Here is an 18,610-nt window from a genome sequence, read left to right as displayed (position 1 = left end):
TCGGTCCAAAGTGATTCTTCATCAAATGCTAGTTTTTAATGAATTAATCATGCACGTGGTTTTGAAGCCCCCACCCAGGCTCCACTCCACTGCCTCTGGGCCACACAGCAGGGCAGCAGTGGCAGTGGAGAGGACCACAGGGAAGCAGCGCACAGACACCGAGACACACAGGAGCAGTAGCAGCCTACATACTATGTAGAGCAGTGATGCACCATAAGTCTGTGGAGGGGGAGGGGAAGGGGGAAGAGAGGGAAGGGGTGGGTGGGGGCAGATTGAGGCCCCCCATGGTGACGGAAGAAGTGGGGCAGGGGCAGGGCCTGGGGTGAATGGGGCCCTGGGACTGGGGCAAGCCATGGGACGGAGCTGTCAGCAGCCTGTCCAGGGGCGCAAAGTGGGGGCAGCTCCCCACTGCTACATGCAAGCCTGGGGGAGTCATGGGGGGGCATGTGCCCCTCAGATTTGTGCGCAGGGCAGAGGTAAGTTGCTCACTGTGGGCTGGGGCTCTGTTCTTGCTCCCTTTGCCCCGGGAGCCACATGCTGGCTGCACTATGCATCTGCTGCCCACCTGCCGGTGGGAGGCACAACATAGTGTCTCATGGTTCCCAGGTCAAAGGCAGCAGGGCACAGAGCCCCAGCCCACAGTGACACGCCCACCTCTACCCCACACACAAATCTAGGGGGGATGTGCCCCCCATGCCTACTCAGAGGGGTATGCAGAGGCAGGGAGTCACACCCCACCCGTACCTCATACAAACCACCCACAGCTCTGTCCCATGACCCGCCACTGCACCACTCCCTCCCTTAAGATGGAGGCTTCAAACTGCGCCCCACAACTCCTTCCTTCTCCTCCACCCCTCCCCCTCCACAAGCTTACTTCCTGGGCGCTGCGTGTGCGTGTGTGTTTCTGTGCGTCTGCCCCTCAGTCCCAAGCTACAGCCCTCTGAACCCTGCTGCTGCCTTTCACTCCTGACCCACAGTATCCTGCATCCTGCCAGGGCGTGCAGGGAACTCCCCTCCTTAGACTCCAAACCTCACAAACACACACACACACACACACACACACACACACACACACACACACACACAGACAGCCCCCCACACCTTCATAAATTCCCCCCAACACACACACCACACCAACCCCAACCATACAAGGTACCTGCATAATTTTGAATGATTTTGAGTTTTTCTGCGCATAATTTTGAGGTTTTTAGCTGTGTGATTAAAATAGTGATTAATTGCGACTATACATATTGCAACTATATATATTTTTACATATAAAAATACAACAAACTAGGCAAAAACAATGAAAGGACAGTTCATTAGTCTTGCATTCATTAAATTAAACATACATTTCTTTCAGATTCATAAAACAAAATCTAATCTTCTTCAGCATCCTGACAATGCATTCAGTAATACACTGGAAGTTATTTCTACATCTGAGTTAATGTTTCTAGCTAGAGTTAGAGTTTCTAGGACACCACCCTGGATCCACCTCTGAATGTGTCCATCTGATTAATTTATCACGAACCTTTTCAGCAGCTTCAGTCTTACAAGTGGCAAAATAAACTCAACAACTTCAATGCAACTCACCAACTGAGAGAGACTAGTACTATTTATGGTCTCTCTTTTACATATTCTTAATTTTAATTTAAAGACCAAAGGAAGATCCTTTCAATTTTCCTACTTACAAATGGATATGAAGTTACTTTACACTTCCACTTTAATAAAAGGCTTAAGAAGTAAGCAAGCTGGCTCCATCCTTGTTGCACCACAGAGACATTCAAGGTGGGAATCCATATGGACAGGAGTATACAGTTTTAAAATCTAGGACTGACACCTGTCCAGAGATGAAACAAGTCAAGCTAGTGCCTGAGGAAAACCCTGCAGGAAGGTGGGATGGAGCACATAGGTCCTGAAAGCAGGGGGAAGGTGTGGGTTCTGAATGTGCAAGGAATGGTTGGAGGCACAGATCCAAGAGCTGGGGTAGGAGGGTGAGGGTCCAAGGATAGGGAGGGGGAACATGCATGTACAGACATGCACACAGGGGAGCTCCATGCAGCCAGGCCAGAAATGGTGCCAGAGTAGGAGCTGGAACATGAGTCTGCTCCGGGCTGTAGCACCCCCCGCCGATTCTGGAGCCAGCACCTACTAACTGCATCAGCAGTTGGAGCACGCGGCTAGGGTGGGCCAACCCAGCAAGTGCAGGGCCCCTTCCCACAGCACTGGCTGTGTCAGAGGTTTCCACTCCCCAGCACTGATTAGGGCACACAGCAGGCACCTGGCAGTTACCTACTGCTTCAGGAAGATGACCTGGGCAGCTGCCGGTGGCAAAGAGGCACCATGTGGCCATGTAACACAGGCTGGCAGAGCATGGAGCACCACACAGGAGCCACTCCTAGCCAGGTCCAGCCTCTATGTATGGGGGATGGAACCTGGCTGAGGGCCTTCACACAGGTCTCCCACCATCAGGGCTCCTGGAGCATGTGTGTACACACAAGCACCCTGACCCTGATGGTGGGGTAGGACAGAATACTGCAGAAGCCCATAGCTATGCTCCATCCCCTGTGGAAATAACCTGGACAAGCCACACACAGGCTCTGGCTCTGCTGGTGCTGTGGGGGATGCTGGACAGAAACAGCCCTACCTGCCCAGCTCTGCAGGGCAGGCCCTGGGTGAGATGCACTAAGGCCCTAGCCTCTGCTGATGCCACACAATGCCGGGCAGACAGATGGGGCTGCTTTCACCCAGTGAGTCCCGCAGCGCTTGGAAGATGGAAGTCTGGACCCACAGGCCCTGGGTGCCGCCCACCATGGCTCACCCAAGGCCTGCAGGGCCAAATTTCATCTCCCAGGCTGTTGCACAGTATCAAGCAGGCAGGCTGACAAAGCTGCCTCCACCCAGCGTCCTCTGCAGCACCAGCAGACGCCAGAGCTGCTACCCATGCCGCCTACCAACAGAAGCTGGGGCCCAAGCACAGTTCACTCAGGACCTGCCGTGCAGTGCTGCTGCCCGCCTGCGGGCTAGATAAAGATAAATTGGTGGACTGTATCCAGCCCACAGACTGCACATGGCCCATTCCTGTCTTCAAAACAGTCCTGGCTGCTGTTGTTTTAAGTTCCTGCCAAGATATAGACTCTGCACGAGTGGGAGGCAATTCCAGCATCCCTTCTAACTTGGTGCCTAAAGCAAGTTCCCGTCTTGCTCATCCCTAGTAACACTACCGCACCTCTGAACTGAGCACTACAAAAGAAGGCAACTCCATATAGACAGATTAGTAGAAAAGTTGGAGAGACAGCTTTAGCTTTTACTGAAGGAAAAAATGTAATTTGCCCTGACTGGATTAAAATTCTACCCTTCTCACTTGAATTTTAAACCTGAGAATGTCCCATCACCCAAAAACATGTGCAAATTACATGACCTACAAAGTACAGATGTCCTGAGCCACCAACAGTTTGAATCTTATGTAGGAACACCTAGGAGTAACGTGAAACCACTAAAACCTCTCTCTAATGCCATAAAAAGTCATGGATCTTTTTCCAAATTGCTTTTTTAAAAAGATGCTCCTTGGTTTATGTTCAAGGTCTTGGCCTTCAGGTTAAAGTGTATGATGGCTAATTTATAACTTCTTTAAAGTACAGTTTATGATGGGAAAAAATGACACACTTTAAACTAATGTCATAAATGGCTGTATTATAACAACAGCATTTACCTTCCACTGTCAGTATTTATTAAAATGTGACCTTGGTAACATGATTAAGCTTCTACTCGCATTCAGCAGAGGTTGTGAACATAAAGAAAGAATTCACTATCTCAAAGTGGGCCTGAGGAACTATACATAATTCACACAAACATGTCCAAAAATGCCTGTTTTTAAGAATTCTTTTAAAGTCAGAGTTCATGTTTCACTCCAAGTTTAAACTTTCTGCTATATTTGACATATATGTTGATTAGTTATCTTTCCTGAATGTCAATTGTATTTTAGTAGGGGTAACTCCTTTTTAAACTTCAAGCATGAACTGAAGCAGTTCTATAGTTGCAGCTATTACTAGATTTCCAATATAAAAGCTCAGCTAGCTCAAAAATCTCAACAGAAATCCTTGCTGCTTGAAATTGCTCATATACAATCATTTACCTGTGAGTATTATTTTTTGAAAGCATGAAGTTATGTAAAGGTTTATAAAGAGCTGTTTGTTCATCTAATACGATTCTAAGCTGTCATCTCTAAAAGTCTGGTCAGGCAAATGCCATATTTAATTTTATTTACTTGTCTATAAGGAGTTTTAGTACAAATAACCAGTTTGTAAGTAGTAAATGGTTCTTATTTACTACAAATGCTTCAAATCGCTGGAAAAAATTGGCAGGGTCCCTTGCACCCCTGTACATACTTCCTAGTCCCTGATCACTACTTCACTAGTGCATTTCAAAAATTAAGGTGTCATAAAATTAAAGTCTTGTGTGTGTATATATATATATATATATATATATATATATATATTTAATGATCTTTAACCAATTAATGTAATCTGGGTATATTACCATATTACTCAAATCCAAGACAACTGTGAATTTTTAAAATAATTTTCCACATATTAAATCTAAATTATTGTCGTCTTAAATTCATCTTCCCTACGACTGCAGCAGGAAAAGCAAGGGGGGTGGGCAGGCAGGAGGTGGAGGGCAGGCAATGGGGGGACATCAAGCAGCCTGACCCCTGCCTTTGCCCCCCCTCTAACTTGTCCTCCCAGGAGGCTGCACCCCCTGCCACAGCTATGCCCACACCTCCCTGCAGCCTTAGGCCCCCTATACTCCTTTGATCCCAGTCACTGCCTCCTCACTGCCCTCTCTACTGCTACTGGGCTGGGCTGGGCTGAAGCAAGCATGTGCTCCATGCCCCAGGCTGGAGTGGGGACAGAGCCTACTGGGCCTGCTGTAAGCTGTGGGCCTGGGCTGCCCCTCTGCAAGCTGGCACATCCCTGCAGGAGGTACAGCACTGGTTGCTAAGCAATGCCCCCCCTCCCCCCACCCAACCCTGGCCTGACCCACCCCAGCCCCAAGCCAGGGGGGCCTGGAGACAAGGAGTGTTGGCCTGGCAGAGACTTTTGCTGGCAACCCTGTGGCTGTTTCCAGCCTCCCTGCCTGCGAGAGCGGCAACTGAATTCAGGTAACAGCCCATTGGGCCAGGACCAGGGACTTCTGCTGGGGGGAAAGAGGCGGCAGCGCAGGGAGCTGTGCACTATGGGGCTGGGTCAGGCTGGACCTGCATGCTGCTGCCACCTGCAGCCAGGGACTGGGGTGGGAGTACAGGCAGCTGCACATCATGGGGCTGGGCAGAGCAGGCCCCACTCACTGCCACAACATGCAGATCCAAGGACTGGCACACTCCAGGGACTCCGAGGACCACTCCTCACCTCCTGCCCCTGCCCCCACATCCACACCCTCCCATCCCCCCACCATAACCGCTCACACAGCCACAGCCCCTACCCCAACCACATATCCCAAATCCACACCCCTCCACACACCATATCCACACTGCGCACGCACACCCCCCATATACACACGCATACAATATACAACAGTAAGACTGCATTTTGAGCTGTTATGCAATTGCCTCTAGATACACAATGCAAACACATAAATCAGGACAAAAATACTTTTTAAATAAAATTAAAATAAATTATAGTAGATGTTTAATTATTTTAGTAGGTTTTGTTTTTTCCCCGGTTTCAAGATGGCAGCACTCTCCCTCCCAAAAGGAGTACTTCCAGGGCAAAGGGAGGGACTTCCAGTGGCAAAGGTCAGGGGTTAGGGGTGGGACTTCTGGTCCCAAGATGGCAACCAGGGACAGGGCACCTGTCAAGGGGCAGGGCTACCCTTGCGGCCTTAAACAGCTCACCAAAACTCATTAAGCAGCCCTCCAGCTGAAATAATTGCCAACCCCTGCCTAAAGGAATGTTTTCTTTCCTTATACCAGTACTTTCATTAATCTAAGGTATAAGACTTGATTCACATGCTTATAAAATCTGAATTTCTGAAGATCTGATTTATGATGATAGTATAATGGACAATAGTATTCAACTAATTCTACCGTTATGAAATAACTGACACTTGACTATTTCTCAAGGCTAAGCATGAAACATGCTATGTCAATAGAACAATAGTATGAGGCTGCAGTTATATCATTCATTTATCAAAGTTCCACCATACAGTTAAACTATAAAATAGGCAACAAATTTCTTGGGAATAGAACTATACCTAAGGGTAGACACCGAGGTAGGAGATAATTAAAGGTTTTTTTTAAGTCTCATGGCCCTAGTCAGTTCTGATACCCTACATCTGAAATTGTCACCATTTGATATCTGCCACTCAAGGGAAAGGAAGCCAGCTGTTAACAAAGAACCCAGATTGCATCTGATGCTTGGCATTTTAACCTCCATTAAGTCCTTGAAACGGGTCAGACTGAATGAGTTGTTAACCAGCTGTATCAGGGCACTACTGGCATCAATTTAATTCAGTAGCAAAATACAACATTCAACTCTTATTTTTAAATGGTCATGACAGAATACTTCTAGAAGGAGGATATTATCAGTTGTAAATGAATGACTATGCTCTGTACAAACAGTAAATGCCTGTTTCTAGCCATATTATCAGCATTGTTTTAATTAAATTACCAGCACATTGCAAAACTAAATCTTAAATAGCAATTTTTTATTCTAGTCACATGCAAAGAGCTAACATTGCTTTTGAACAATAAAAGTAAATTTGACAAGACAAACAGAAGTGGGAATTTCTTAGCTGCAGATGTATGTATAAGCATTCTAAAGTTTATTTAATTCTTTACTTAACACCTCCTGAAAATAAGTTCAAGACCATTAAACAAAAATTGCAAAGCTGCTGCCTTTTTAGCCAGATTGTGCATTTCAGAAACATGCTCAGGTTAAGAATGGTACAGACTTGTGATGTTCCACTGGGACCTACAGAAGGATTCAGGCTCTGGAGACACAACTGCAAGCCATCTAGTACTTGCAGGCTACACTATCCTGCTGAGTAGAGCATTATGCTGCACTCTCTACAACAAACCAGTCTGCAGAAGGATTAGGCAAGGTAACGACTATCTTTTCTCTACCTCCTTTGGAACCATTTAGTTGTACACTAGGGCTTCAAATACTTGAATGCATCTTCTTGAAAAAAGCATGAAGTCACTGCTAACATGTGCCAATTTACTACAGTGATCATCACAGTATGAGAACCTATATAGAAATGCACAGAAAATTTACTCAAATCCTAAATAGTTGCAAAATCAAGTCCTAAATATTTAGTAGTAAATGCTGAAGGCAAAAGGTGTTTATCAAAAGCCTTAAATTTATATTGGTCCACTAAAGAAACTAAGAGGTATGAAAACCATGCATTAGGAGTCAGGTTGGGTTTAAAAAAAAAAAAAAATCTTTATTATATATAAAATCTAATTTGCTTTAAATAATAGGGCTGTGCGAAGCTTTGGTTGGTGATTCGATTCAGAGGAGATTTGGCTCCGAATCCGAATCGAATCAGGGGACCAATCTAAAGGTTCGAATCGATTCAAAGCTCTCCAAATCTTTGGAAAAGATTAAGAGAGCTTTGATGATTTGGACAGTCCCCGGTGGCTGCAGCAGGGAGCTGCAGCTGACTCCAAACTGGTAAGTACTAGGGGCAGGGGAGGGGGACTGGGAGTGGAGACCATGGGGGAGAACCTCTGCCAGCCTCCTCAACCCCCGCACTTCCCCAGCACCCTCCCCCCCAACCCCTGCCCACTCCCCCAGCCCCTCATGGCTGCACCCGCCTGCCCTAGCTCCTGGTACTTTTAAAACAAAGCCCCAGTGCTCACTGGGTACTGCCAGGCAGGAGGCAATCCCTGCTGCCCCCCACTGCCCCACGCTGCATGGGGGGCTCTGCACAAGCCCCCCACCCTCCCCACTTCCCCAGCCACACCATGGGCCAGCTCTGGCCCTTTAAGGAAAAAAAAAAAAGTTGAGAAAAGCACTGGGACTCACTGTTCCTGCAGTGGCCTCAGAGCTTCAGGGGCTGGCGCAGAGCCCCCCAGGTATCACGGGGCAGTAGGGTTGCCCCCCTGCCAGCAGGAACAATGAGTCCAGGGTTTTTTCTGGTTGTTTTCTTTTCCTTAAAGGGCCAAAGCTGGCCCAGGCGGGGCACCTGTGGTGGGGGCTGGGGGGAGCGAGAGGGAGGGCGGCTCATGAAGACCCCCCCCCCACAGCATGGGGCAGTCGGGGACAGCGAGGATTGCCCCCCACCCAGCAGCACCCGGTGAATTGGAGCTCCCCCTCCCCCTCCCCCCCCCAAGTGCCAGGAACTGGGGCAGCCATTGCCAGGCTGGGAGAGGGGTGGGGGATAGGCCTGGTCTGGCTGATTTGGAAGCAGCCAAATCTCCGAATCAGATTCAGCCAAATCGAATTGGGACAGTGATTCGAATCACCCAATCAAATCAGTGTCCCCCAAATCGGCCAAACCTGAATCCAAAGCAAATACTAGCCGCTTCACACAGTCCTATTAAATACTGGTGCAATTTATTAAAGCACAAAATCATTCACAGGTGTTTGTAAACATACAATAAATCTTAGGCTTTTTTTGAAAACTGAATATGCCCAGTTTGCAGTCCAAGTGTGACTAGACAGCTCAGGTACTAATACATTGTAGCCCTGGCAGCCTGCAGCTTAGTGCAACTGCAAACCACACCCAAGAAGCTGGCCAGACTTCAGCTAAATTCTGTGTTGATGCAACTGCACTGTTACCAGTACCCAGTTAGCCAGCTTTTAGTTTAGCTCAATTATGCCTACACGATTTACAGTCACTTCTTTGACTTCACTGTAGACATCCTCTCTGTGTTTTTTAAACTGAAGCATGAAAAGACATGAATATAGATTCAGTTTTTAACATAGAAAAACTAAGTTATCCCTTTGTCTGCTAAAAGCAGCAGCCCTGGGGGGTATGAAGCTTATGTTTATTCTGCTGGTGCCAATAAATTCTTAATAGTAAATTTGTCAACATCCTGACAAGAGGAAGATTGTACTGATAAGATCATAGGAAGCAGTTATTAAAAGCTTTATTTGTCCAAGTTTAACACAGCAGAGGCAATTTCTAGATTCATTTCTCTCTTACTTTAGAGACAAAGTCAGAAAAACCCTTCCATTTTGTATCCACTTGGCTTCTACCTTTCTACAATCCAATGCTTGTGCAACACTCCAGTACAAGACTGCAGGATCACAACAGAAAAAGTATATCTGAATTCTCAGTATTTTCATAACATGTGCCCCTGGATCTGTGCGGCACAGGTGGGGCTGGGGCTGCACAATGCTGCACTCTGGGTGGGCAGTGGGGACTATGGCAAATTTTTGGGTGGCTGCAGCCCTACCATAGCCCCTGCTCCACCACCCATCCTGCCCTGATCCAGGAGCACATGCCCCCCACTTGCCTCCCACTGCTCGCCCAGCCAGGATGGGACAGAGCTGTGGCTCATCCGGGGGGGGGGGGGGGGGCAGCTCCCGCCACTGCATGCTGCTCATCCAGAGGCACTACAGCAGTTTTGTCCCACGCCTGCCCCACCCTGGCGGGGCGAGCAGCAACAGGGCATAGTCCGCAACCCCAGTGCCGCTGTGCCTGCCTGAAGTGCAGCACAGTGCACCCCAGCACTGCCCACCCCACGCAGACCTGGGGGCACATCCCCCCCCCCGGTGTCCTCGCAGATGAGCAGCTCCCGGAACAATGGCACACAGTGGCAGGAGCCACCCCCTCCATGCCCCTCAGATGAGCCGCGCCTTCATCCTGAGCCCTCCTGCCCCAGCTGGGCAGCTCTTGCCCCAGCTCGTCCCAGCCCCAGCCCCAATCCCTCCTTCACTGCGGGGGCATTGATCTGCCCCCACAGCCCCTTCCAGACTTACCAGCTGTATCCAGCAACGTAAAGTTGAAACCCACAAACATGGTGTCAATTTATAAAGGTCATAAGTGCCGTTCATTGTACCTCAAAAAGTTGTAAGTCAAGGACTGCCTGTACAGCAGTGAAACCAACTGAAAAGCTAAGCATGTATACCTACCTGTTTTGCAGTTTTGTGTGTTCCTTGATTTCCTCTTTTGGATTTTCCACCTATGTGCCCTTTAGACTTTCCTACGAACAGAACAAATACATTTTATCAGCAATCACAGAATTATAGGAAAAAATAGGCCTGGAAAGGACCTCAGAAGGTCATCCAGTCCAATCTCCTGCTCAAGGCAGGATCTTCATTGTCTAATTATCTATTTGAAATAGATATATATTCTAAAATTTAACCCCCCCACAATTTGCTGTGTGCTCTTAACAATGCATAAAAGATAATGGGACTGACTACAAATTAAGAAGCATTTCTGTGGGTGACCTGCAGAAGAATGCCCAGCATTTGAAACCTTGTTTTGATCTATCCCAACCATGAAGTTGCTCCAATAAAAGATATCATCCACAAAAATACTTGGCTCTTGCTTATTTCCTGGACCATCATGGTTAAAACATCACTCAAACAACTAAAAAACATTTCCCAAATTGTACATACTGAATTTTACCTTTTCATCAGTTCTAACTGAAGGAAATGATGGAAGAAATAGTTTAAAAGTTGGCAAATATGAACACAAGACAGAATTTTTTTTCCCTTACAAATGGGGTCTGTTTTTCTGATTATCAGGTCATTATGACCAAAAACCAAAATACATCATATTTTCAAAGAAATTAACGTACCGTGAAAAAATCTGAATGTTGTTAAGTTTTATTTGTTGCTTATTTAATTCCAACATTTGTTGTGGAATTGAAATAAGGGATATTTTCTTGGAAAACAAATGTAATTGCTTAGCTGCTATTTTTTCCTGAACTGTTTAAACCCAGCTAGATAGTGGGTTTACACCCTTCTTTCAACATGTGGAGAAAGGAAAAACATCCGTGGTCTTATGGGAGTGGACTCCCAAACTTGGCTGGCACATATGCAACAATATTGAGCAAATAACATAATATGAGCAAAGTCATATTTTGCTCTGCCACTCAATTATAGCATTTTAATTTCCTGTGGCTGCAAATAGGAAGCGTTTGTGCTTAGGATGGACAGCGGAAGGGTGGAACAGTAGGCAGCACTGAGACAGAGAGCTACAGGGGGGCTACGGAAAATTTCGGAGTGACTGTAGCCCACCCCATAGCCCCCCCACCCCACCTCCTAGCACCATCACCACCTGCCCTTTCCACAGCCCTGGACCAGCTCCCCACTTGGAAAACGCCAATGCAGCCCCCTGCCCTGAGTCTGTAGTGGACAGCCCATCCTCACCCAACACACAGGTCCAGGAAGCATATGCCCCCCACCATTACCCCCATGGGTGTGCGCAGCAATAGGAGCTGCCTCACCCCATCCCCTGGATGAGCCACCCGCGCCTCTACCCTGTCCTGACCAGGCAGCACCCGCCCCTTCCCTAGCCCTACTCCCTACCTCATTGTGGGTGTGCGATTTGCCCCCTCCTCCCTACCCCTTCCCCCACGCAGATTTACCAGCCAGACACTGCTCTCCAAGCTGCCAGGCTGCTTTTCTAACCACATGCATGCTGCAGCTACATGCATACACGTATCATTTATTGGTGACATTATCAGCCACATTGGCCAAAACAAGAAGACTGCCAATAATGTCAATTTTCCTTTAATTGGCGATGATACGATATGAACTGATATATCAGTGCACCTCTAATTACTGCGCAGTAAATGTGCATGTGTAAACACACCCACTGTTCCTGAAATTTCTTTTCCAGCCAGTCTCAGCTGAATGTGTTAGCAGTACAGATGTAAAAGGTTAAACAGTAATTATATTTATACCATTAAAGTTTACTGTTTACCTCACAGCTTGGTGTTGCCCGCTGTCAGGGGGAGTGCTTCTACAGGGGCTGCCTGGGAGGCAGCATGGATCTGGGTTGCAGCATCACGCAGCTGCTACAACAGGGAGGTAACTAGCCATTACCTGGAGGAGTGGTGCTGGACACAGTTGCATGGCAGAGCTGGCAAGACTTAAATAGGAGTGAGCACAGCAGTGGGGCTGCCATTGGGTGCTGCAGTGGCGGGCTGCAGGGAGCCAGATACCCCCCTCCCACTCCCATAGCATCCACAGGGGCTCTTGCCTGCCAGGACAACCGTGCTGCGCCATGCCCAGGCAATGCCTCCAGCCTGCAAATGCCCGGAACCCCCAGGTGGTGCCTCCCTCCCACCCCCTGGGCTCCAGCAGCTCTCCAAACCCAGAGGTATGTGGCGGACGGAGGCATCCACCTGTGTGCTGAGCACTCACTGCTAGGAGCTGTGGCACTGAGGCAAGCCCTCAGCCAAGCAAGAGAAGTGCAGTGCCGACCCATCTGCTGGCTGCATTCAGAGAAGGGACCACGCAGCTGAAGTCCAGCCAGCCCTGGCTGGTGACAGGACTTGCCACAACCCTGCACATCACCCTTGGCCCCAGCTCTCCACACCACTTTACCCCTCTGCTACAGGACCATTTAACCTCCTCTAATTATATTGGTTAAATGGGTTGTATCTGTGTCCACAAAGGCAGTTTTCCTGAACCGCACCCCAGGAGAACTGCTTTTCTGGTGTGGTTCAGTACCCACCAAGGTACAGCAGCTTTAAGCCCACTTTATGGAAATGGGAGTCTCCTCCCTTGCTTGCTTCAAGGGCCTTACAGCTAATGGCAAGCAAAACTTGGGGGCATCTGAACCACAAGCCTCTGGGCTTGGGCCTGCAAGTAGGATGCCCACCAAAGGATTTGGAAACATTTGAAGCTCCAGGTGTGGGTGGAGGATGTTTGCCAACAGTAGAGGGATTTATGGTTCTGGACTCTTGGATTTGGAATTAGTTTTGGCTAATTTAGCCTTGGATACAAGTTTTTAAAAAAAGGTAATTTTGTAAACAATATTTACATCCCTAGCTAAGCAGTAAGTACTAGAATCACAAAAGTTATAAAAAATAAACCAAAAATATCAAACCTATTTCTTCAAAAAAGCATGATGTACTTAAGCCAACAGAGTCATCTCAGAATTAGCACACAAGAATATTCCTTTCATGAAATGTTTTTATGAAGAATGGGATCTCTAGGGTTTAGCTAAAAAAATAATTTAACATTACAACTTGTTCTTATTTTAGCTTTTTTTCCTGATTTATTCCTCTGATTGATTGATCTGGTATTTTAACCTTCCATAAATGAAGAAAATGTAAAAGTTACCACATCCTGTCTTGTCTGCAAGCAAGACAAAATACTAATGGTATAGTAAACATGCCGGTACTTTCTGACAACAGGTATACTTCTGAGGAAAAGTTCAAGATGATTTAATTAAATTGAACCAAACAAACAAATACATGAACTTAATATAGCTCCCTGAAATACCAGACTGAAAATCATTCTTGGATTTCAGAATTGTCAAACTAAGTTTTTTAGAAAAACGTTTGGGCAAAATTTGCTGATATGTTCCAGCTGTTCTATATTCCTCTAGTTATGAAAGGCAGCTGTAAACTTGGCTTAACCACCCAGCTATAGCTGCTTTGGGCTGTTCCAGCATCTTAATAGAATCAGGCCTTTAATTTTTAGACAAATCTATATTACTTGTTTTATAGTTCCTCTTAAAAATATTAGGCCAGCCAAAGCAAGAAACACAAGTAAATTAAGATCTTTTATATAACTAAAGCCAGTTTTAGAAATAAAAGTGAAACTGACCCAAGTATACACTACATTCATTCACCAAAAATCTCAAACTGCAGACCAAGTACATGCCAAGATAAGGAAAACTAAAACACTACCACCAAGGTATCTCTTCTCAAACTGTTTACATTCTCTTAAAACCTTGTAGGTTTGTGACAGTATTAGATGACAAACTGTAACAGGCCAGGTGTTAAACCAACTTATTCCTGGATAAAAATGGTGGATCAGCTGCAAGAAGTTGCTACAGAAACTTCATGGCATGAAGCATACTGCAATAAATTTTAACATGCAGCCAGTTGGCATGTTACAATGTGTCATGTGATAATCACATATAATGCACCAAAAATATATCATCTGCCAGGGGCTTCAAAAGGTAGTACTGTATTAGGAAATTGCCCATTTTTACTATGCAGCTGTTGTGCAGTACCATCTGCTAGTCATGTTCTAGCACCTCTCCCATTCTCTGAATGCAAGCTCTCTGGGAGACACTGAGAAGTGGAAGTTGCAGAGCTATCCTAATGCTGATAGCTTTCTGTACTATATTTTTCACCGAATCCAACTGTTGTTCATTTTAACAAAGGGCTGGAATAAAAGTTGGCTGCTGTAGCCCATTTCAGTATGATAGAGGTGATGCTGTTTGTGTAGGAAGCAACCAGGAGACAGATTGTTTCTTCACACCCTAACTGAAGAAATGTGCTCTTATTTTAAATTCTGCAATCTTACTGGATGCTGGATTACTTTGGAAGCTCATAGTGATAGTAGATGGGACTTTTTTTTTTGGTCTTGCAAGACTAAAAGACTGGATAAACTACTGTGGTTTCAGGTATATAATCAATTCATATTCGCTTTTTTCATCTCCAGGATGGATTTCTACAACACTGTTTACATTTATAAATTACCATGTCATTTAGCAGAACTTTTTACCCAAAGACAGCGCTAGTTTCTAATTAATTTAATGCAATTCACAATTTAAGACTTTGAAAGAATGAAAAAATTCCTTTTTCCTAATGTTTACTTGGCCTGTTGCATTCACAGCTCAGCTAGACTCTGATATATGCTCCTTACATTGGTCCAACAAAGCCAAAATTTGATCTCCATCGCATGCTACAAGCCCTGTTCATTCTATCAAGACTTTTCTTAAACAAAAAGATTCTTTTTCAAGTGCCTAAGTGTGCCTAATACATTCCCTGCCCTGAAATCTTATAACAGTAATTCTCAACCAGGTGCCACAGCACCCTGGGGTGACATAAGATCCTTTCAAGGGTGATGTGGTATGTCAATGTTAGCACCATTAGGTGTGCAAACATTCTTCAAAAGATAAACCCAGAAATTTCAAATAAGAGTCCTTTAGTGTCATAAACATTCTTTGGTCAGCTTTTTTAATTCTTTGCCCCAAAGATTTGCTCCATTATTTTTCTGTAGTCAAAAATCAAATGAAAACTAAGAGCAGACATATTCCACGGGGTGGCTTGAGCCTATCGAGGGGTACCTCGAGCCCACCAAAGGGTGCCTCAAATCTAAAAAAGTTGCAAACCTCATAAAACTTCAGTGAACTCTGCTGGCAGACTACATGTGGAACCTCAAAGATTTCAAACAAAAAGGGAATACAGGAAAGGGACCATTACAAATACAAGATTACACAATTATTTTGTCACGTCCCGTATTTATTAAAATTAGAAGTATGTATAAACTATTTTAATTTAAAGGGAAGGAGCACTTATGGGGAATATTTAAGCAATACTAGTTGATTGTAGTAGATTCGATGCTATAATATAATTTTTTGGGTACTGCTCATCCGTGTGCCTTAAGTTGTATAGTAGGCACAAAGTAAGTAAAAAATACACAGCTACTAAATTCCTGTATGAAGAACAGTCACATTTTTTTTAAACTAAATAAGGATTATACAGCCCCCATACACAATCACAAGCTCAATTTTAAAAGTAGAAGTCTAGATACCCTTTTTGTTCCACCTAGTTTTGACAAACCCAGAATTATCCTTGGAGTAAACTGTGATAAAGATTCATTTGCGAAAAAAAAATAAATAAAATAAGACCTTCTTCTGGGGTATAAAGGACTTATTTTCAAATATGAATTCAATTGTGTTGTTGCTTATTCTGCCTCACAGTGAAGAGTCAGCTGCATATTAATAGACCTTGTTTAAGTAGCTTCTTTGTTTCACCAGTTGAAACTGGCTGTTGCTGGCCAATATCCCAGTATTGATTTGTGACTGTTCAGTTTTGTTTGATATGTACTGGCCTATTCCACAGTTTTAAAAGTATAAATTTGATGACAAGGTACATTATTCCAAAAGATGAGAGAAAAGTTGCTTTGGGTTTCAGTAGTTTCTATCCACTTTCTGAAATCTCATTATCCGCATATGTTACCTATTTCTTCTGCTCAAGGAGTCATATTTCTGCTGCAGTTCTTCTCACACTTGTCCTTTCATTCATACCACTATGAATGAAAAAATTGAGGGGTGGAAAATAGAGTAAGTATGTACTTTTTGAAGGAAGTAGAGACAGAAAGAATTTATGAACTGAAGAAACTAATGCCAAGGACATATGAACAGGATATACGGTGGGGGGAGGAACCAAAACAGCTGCCATGAGGGGTGGGAAAAAGAGACATGACCCCACCTTGTTCCAAGATAAATCTGACCAAACCTAGGAAATTTTACTCCATTTCCTCTCATGGCACGGTAATTTCTTTCCTAGACAAAAAGCGTATTTGCATTTGCTGCTTCAAGAGTTATCTACAAGATTCTGCCTTGGGCAACTCCTTGTATAGCCACAGTCTAATACAGCGTTCTCATTCACAAACCCTCCATACAGCACTACTGGCATGCCTTTGCTCTTCGTACAGAGAATACTTTCTGAACAGTAACAGAACTCTGTAACATGCTAAGATAAGTTACATGCTGGTAATGCTAGCACAATACCTCTGGATAAAAGCTGTGAGCAAAAGAAATAGTAGCACTGGCAATTCTCTCCTACAGAAAGTATTTAAAATACAGGAACAGAAGGAGGAAAATGCACGATCTCTGCTCATCTTGGTAGTCTTGAGGATTCAGACTTCCTGATCCTGTGGGCTGACTTAAATCAGGACCTGCACGAGTGGCACAGAAGCAGCTGTAACATACGTTTCGGCCCTATGGTCCCAATAGGGCCAAATCCAAGTGCAAGACCAGCAGCATACATGTTCTTATGCCAAGGCAGAGGTCAAGATTAAAGAAACTGTCTCTACCAGCTTCACACCATCCAAAAGTTCCCTTCTACAAGGTAAATTTTCTACAGATCAACTATGGCCAGATTCCAAATAATTTGTTTTCAGTGTAGTGCAAAGAAGTCAGACAATAAGTAAGAATTTGGCCCGTGTTTGTGTAAAGAAATTAAATTTGAAAAGTCTGTTAACTTTTAAGAGCAAGCCAGCTGAAGCACAAGACCAAGAAAATGATGAGCTATGGCTTTTTCATTTACTTATCCTGTTTGCGAAAGTATTTGTGACAAACACCATTTAAAAAGCACTTCTGTATCTAATAGAGGCTGAAGATTCATATTAGTTTTCATCCTTCATGCCTTCTTTAGAAAATGGTTACAATCATAAATAAATATGCACCAACAAACATGGACCCAATGAAGTTCATTTGTTCTTGGGAAACAGTTATGTGCCAGCTTCTAAGGCTATGAAAAGATATCACCATTGTTCCATGAGAAAATGTTTTCTCTTCAGGCAAAGCACAGGCCTATACCCTTGTCATTTATCACAGGACAAAACCCTCAAACAGGTCCGTGGGATAAGAGGTTCTAACACAGGGCCAGATGCGGCCCACCAGGCCATTGTATCCAGACCGCAAAGCCCCCTAAAAGTTTAGAAAATTAATATACATCTGCCCCTGGCTGCCTGTCATGCGGCCCTCAATGGCTTGCCAAAACTCAGTAAGCAGCCCTCTGCCCAAAATAATTGTCCACCCCTGTTCTAACAGTCTGTCCCATGCTATCATGAGGAACTTCTAAACAGCTGTCCTGAGATATCATCTCCAGTTGGTTCTCCAGGCATCCACACTTCCTTGGCCCCAATTCCAGCCCCTCTTAAACTATGTGGCCCTCATCACAGAACAATATTGCACAGAGGTGACAGGCTCCACATGTCTACCCCCACCTGTTAACTGCCCTGCACGACAACTTACCAACCATTTTGTGCTCATTACCCAATCAAGATCAGCATCAGAGTGTGCATCTCCTGAACCAACCACAGATACCACCAGCACCAAGGACCTCCATCCACCTAACCTTTCAGCTGTCAGGGCTGTCATCAGACCCATCCTCCACCCAAGGCAAGATCAGGCTTCCATAAACCCTCACTACTATTCATTCTCTTTCTACCATGGCCCCTCAATCTAAGGGAGCAGCGTGAACAAGTACAACAAAAACTGGACAAAAAAAGAAGGAGGTAGCAGATTTCATCACCATCTTGAGGTAATAATAATAACCAAAGGGCACCCCAATCAAGCCACTAAAACAAGGTCTATGAATGGATTGTGAAGGAAACAGAGACCCAGAGCAGGGCTGCCAACTGTCCATAAATCTATGGACACTCCATTAAAAAACACCCTAAAAATGCCTGTCTGTAAAAAATCCATAAAAACATGGAGCTGCCACAGCTTTAAGCTCCATCCCAGGAAAAAAGCTGGCACAGTATTGAAAGACAGCGCAGAACAGCACTACCTGCTGTCTGGACAGCACAGCACAGCACCTCCCCCATTTTTGCCATGTGCTGCTGCTAGGACTCTATACCAGTCCTCTTCTTCTAACAGCCATTTGCATCAAAGGGAGGGTGGTAGATGGATCTGCTGGCTGGGAATGGGAAGGATAGAGGCAGTGGGTCTG

The 18,610-nt window shown here is 45.2% G+C and overlaps 1 protein-coding gene across 5 annotated transcripts in view; it reads right to left on the bottom strand.

Annotated features, from left to right (window-relative positions):
• Nucleotides 1-18,610, bottom strand: part of SCAPER (S-phase cyclin A associated protein in the ER) — a 372,539-nt gene that overhangs the window by 331,779 nt on the left and 22,150 nt on the right. For all 5 annotated transcript variants that reach the window (XM_059714759.1, XM_014606103.3, XM_006261352.4 and 2 more), the window contains exon 4: nt 10,083-10,153. In XM_059714759.1, coding sequence (XP_059570742.1) covers nt 10,083-10,153 — 71 coding nt within the window. The remainder of the gene's footprint in view (nt 1-10,082; nt 10,154-18,610) is intronic.

The sequence above is a fragment of the Alligator mississippiensis genome, chromosome 11, assembly GCF_030867095.1.
Source record: "Alligator mississippiensis isolate rAllMis1 chromosome 11, rAllMis1, whole genome shotgun sequence".
Classification (NCBI taxonomy): Eukaryota; Metazoa; Chordata; order Crocodylia; family Alligatoridae; genus Alligator; species Alligator mississippiensis.
Note: the sequence above shows the minus strand (reverse complement) of the source record. Positions and strands in the feature narration are given on the sequence as shown.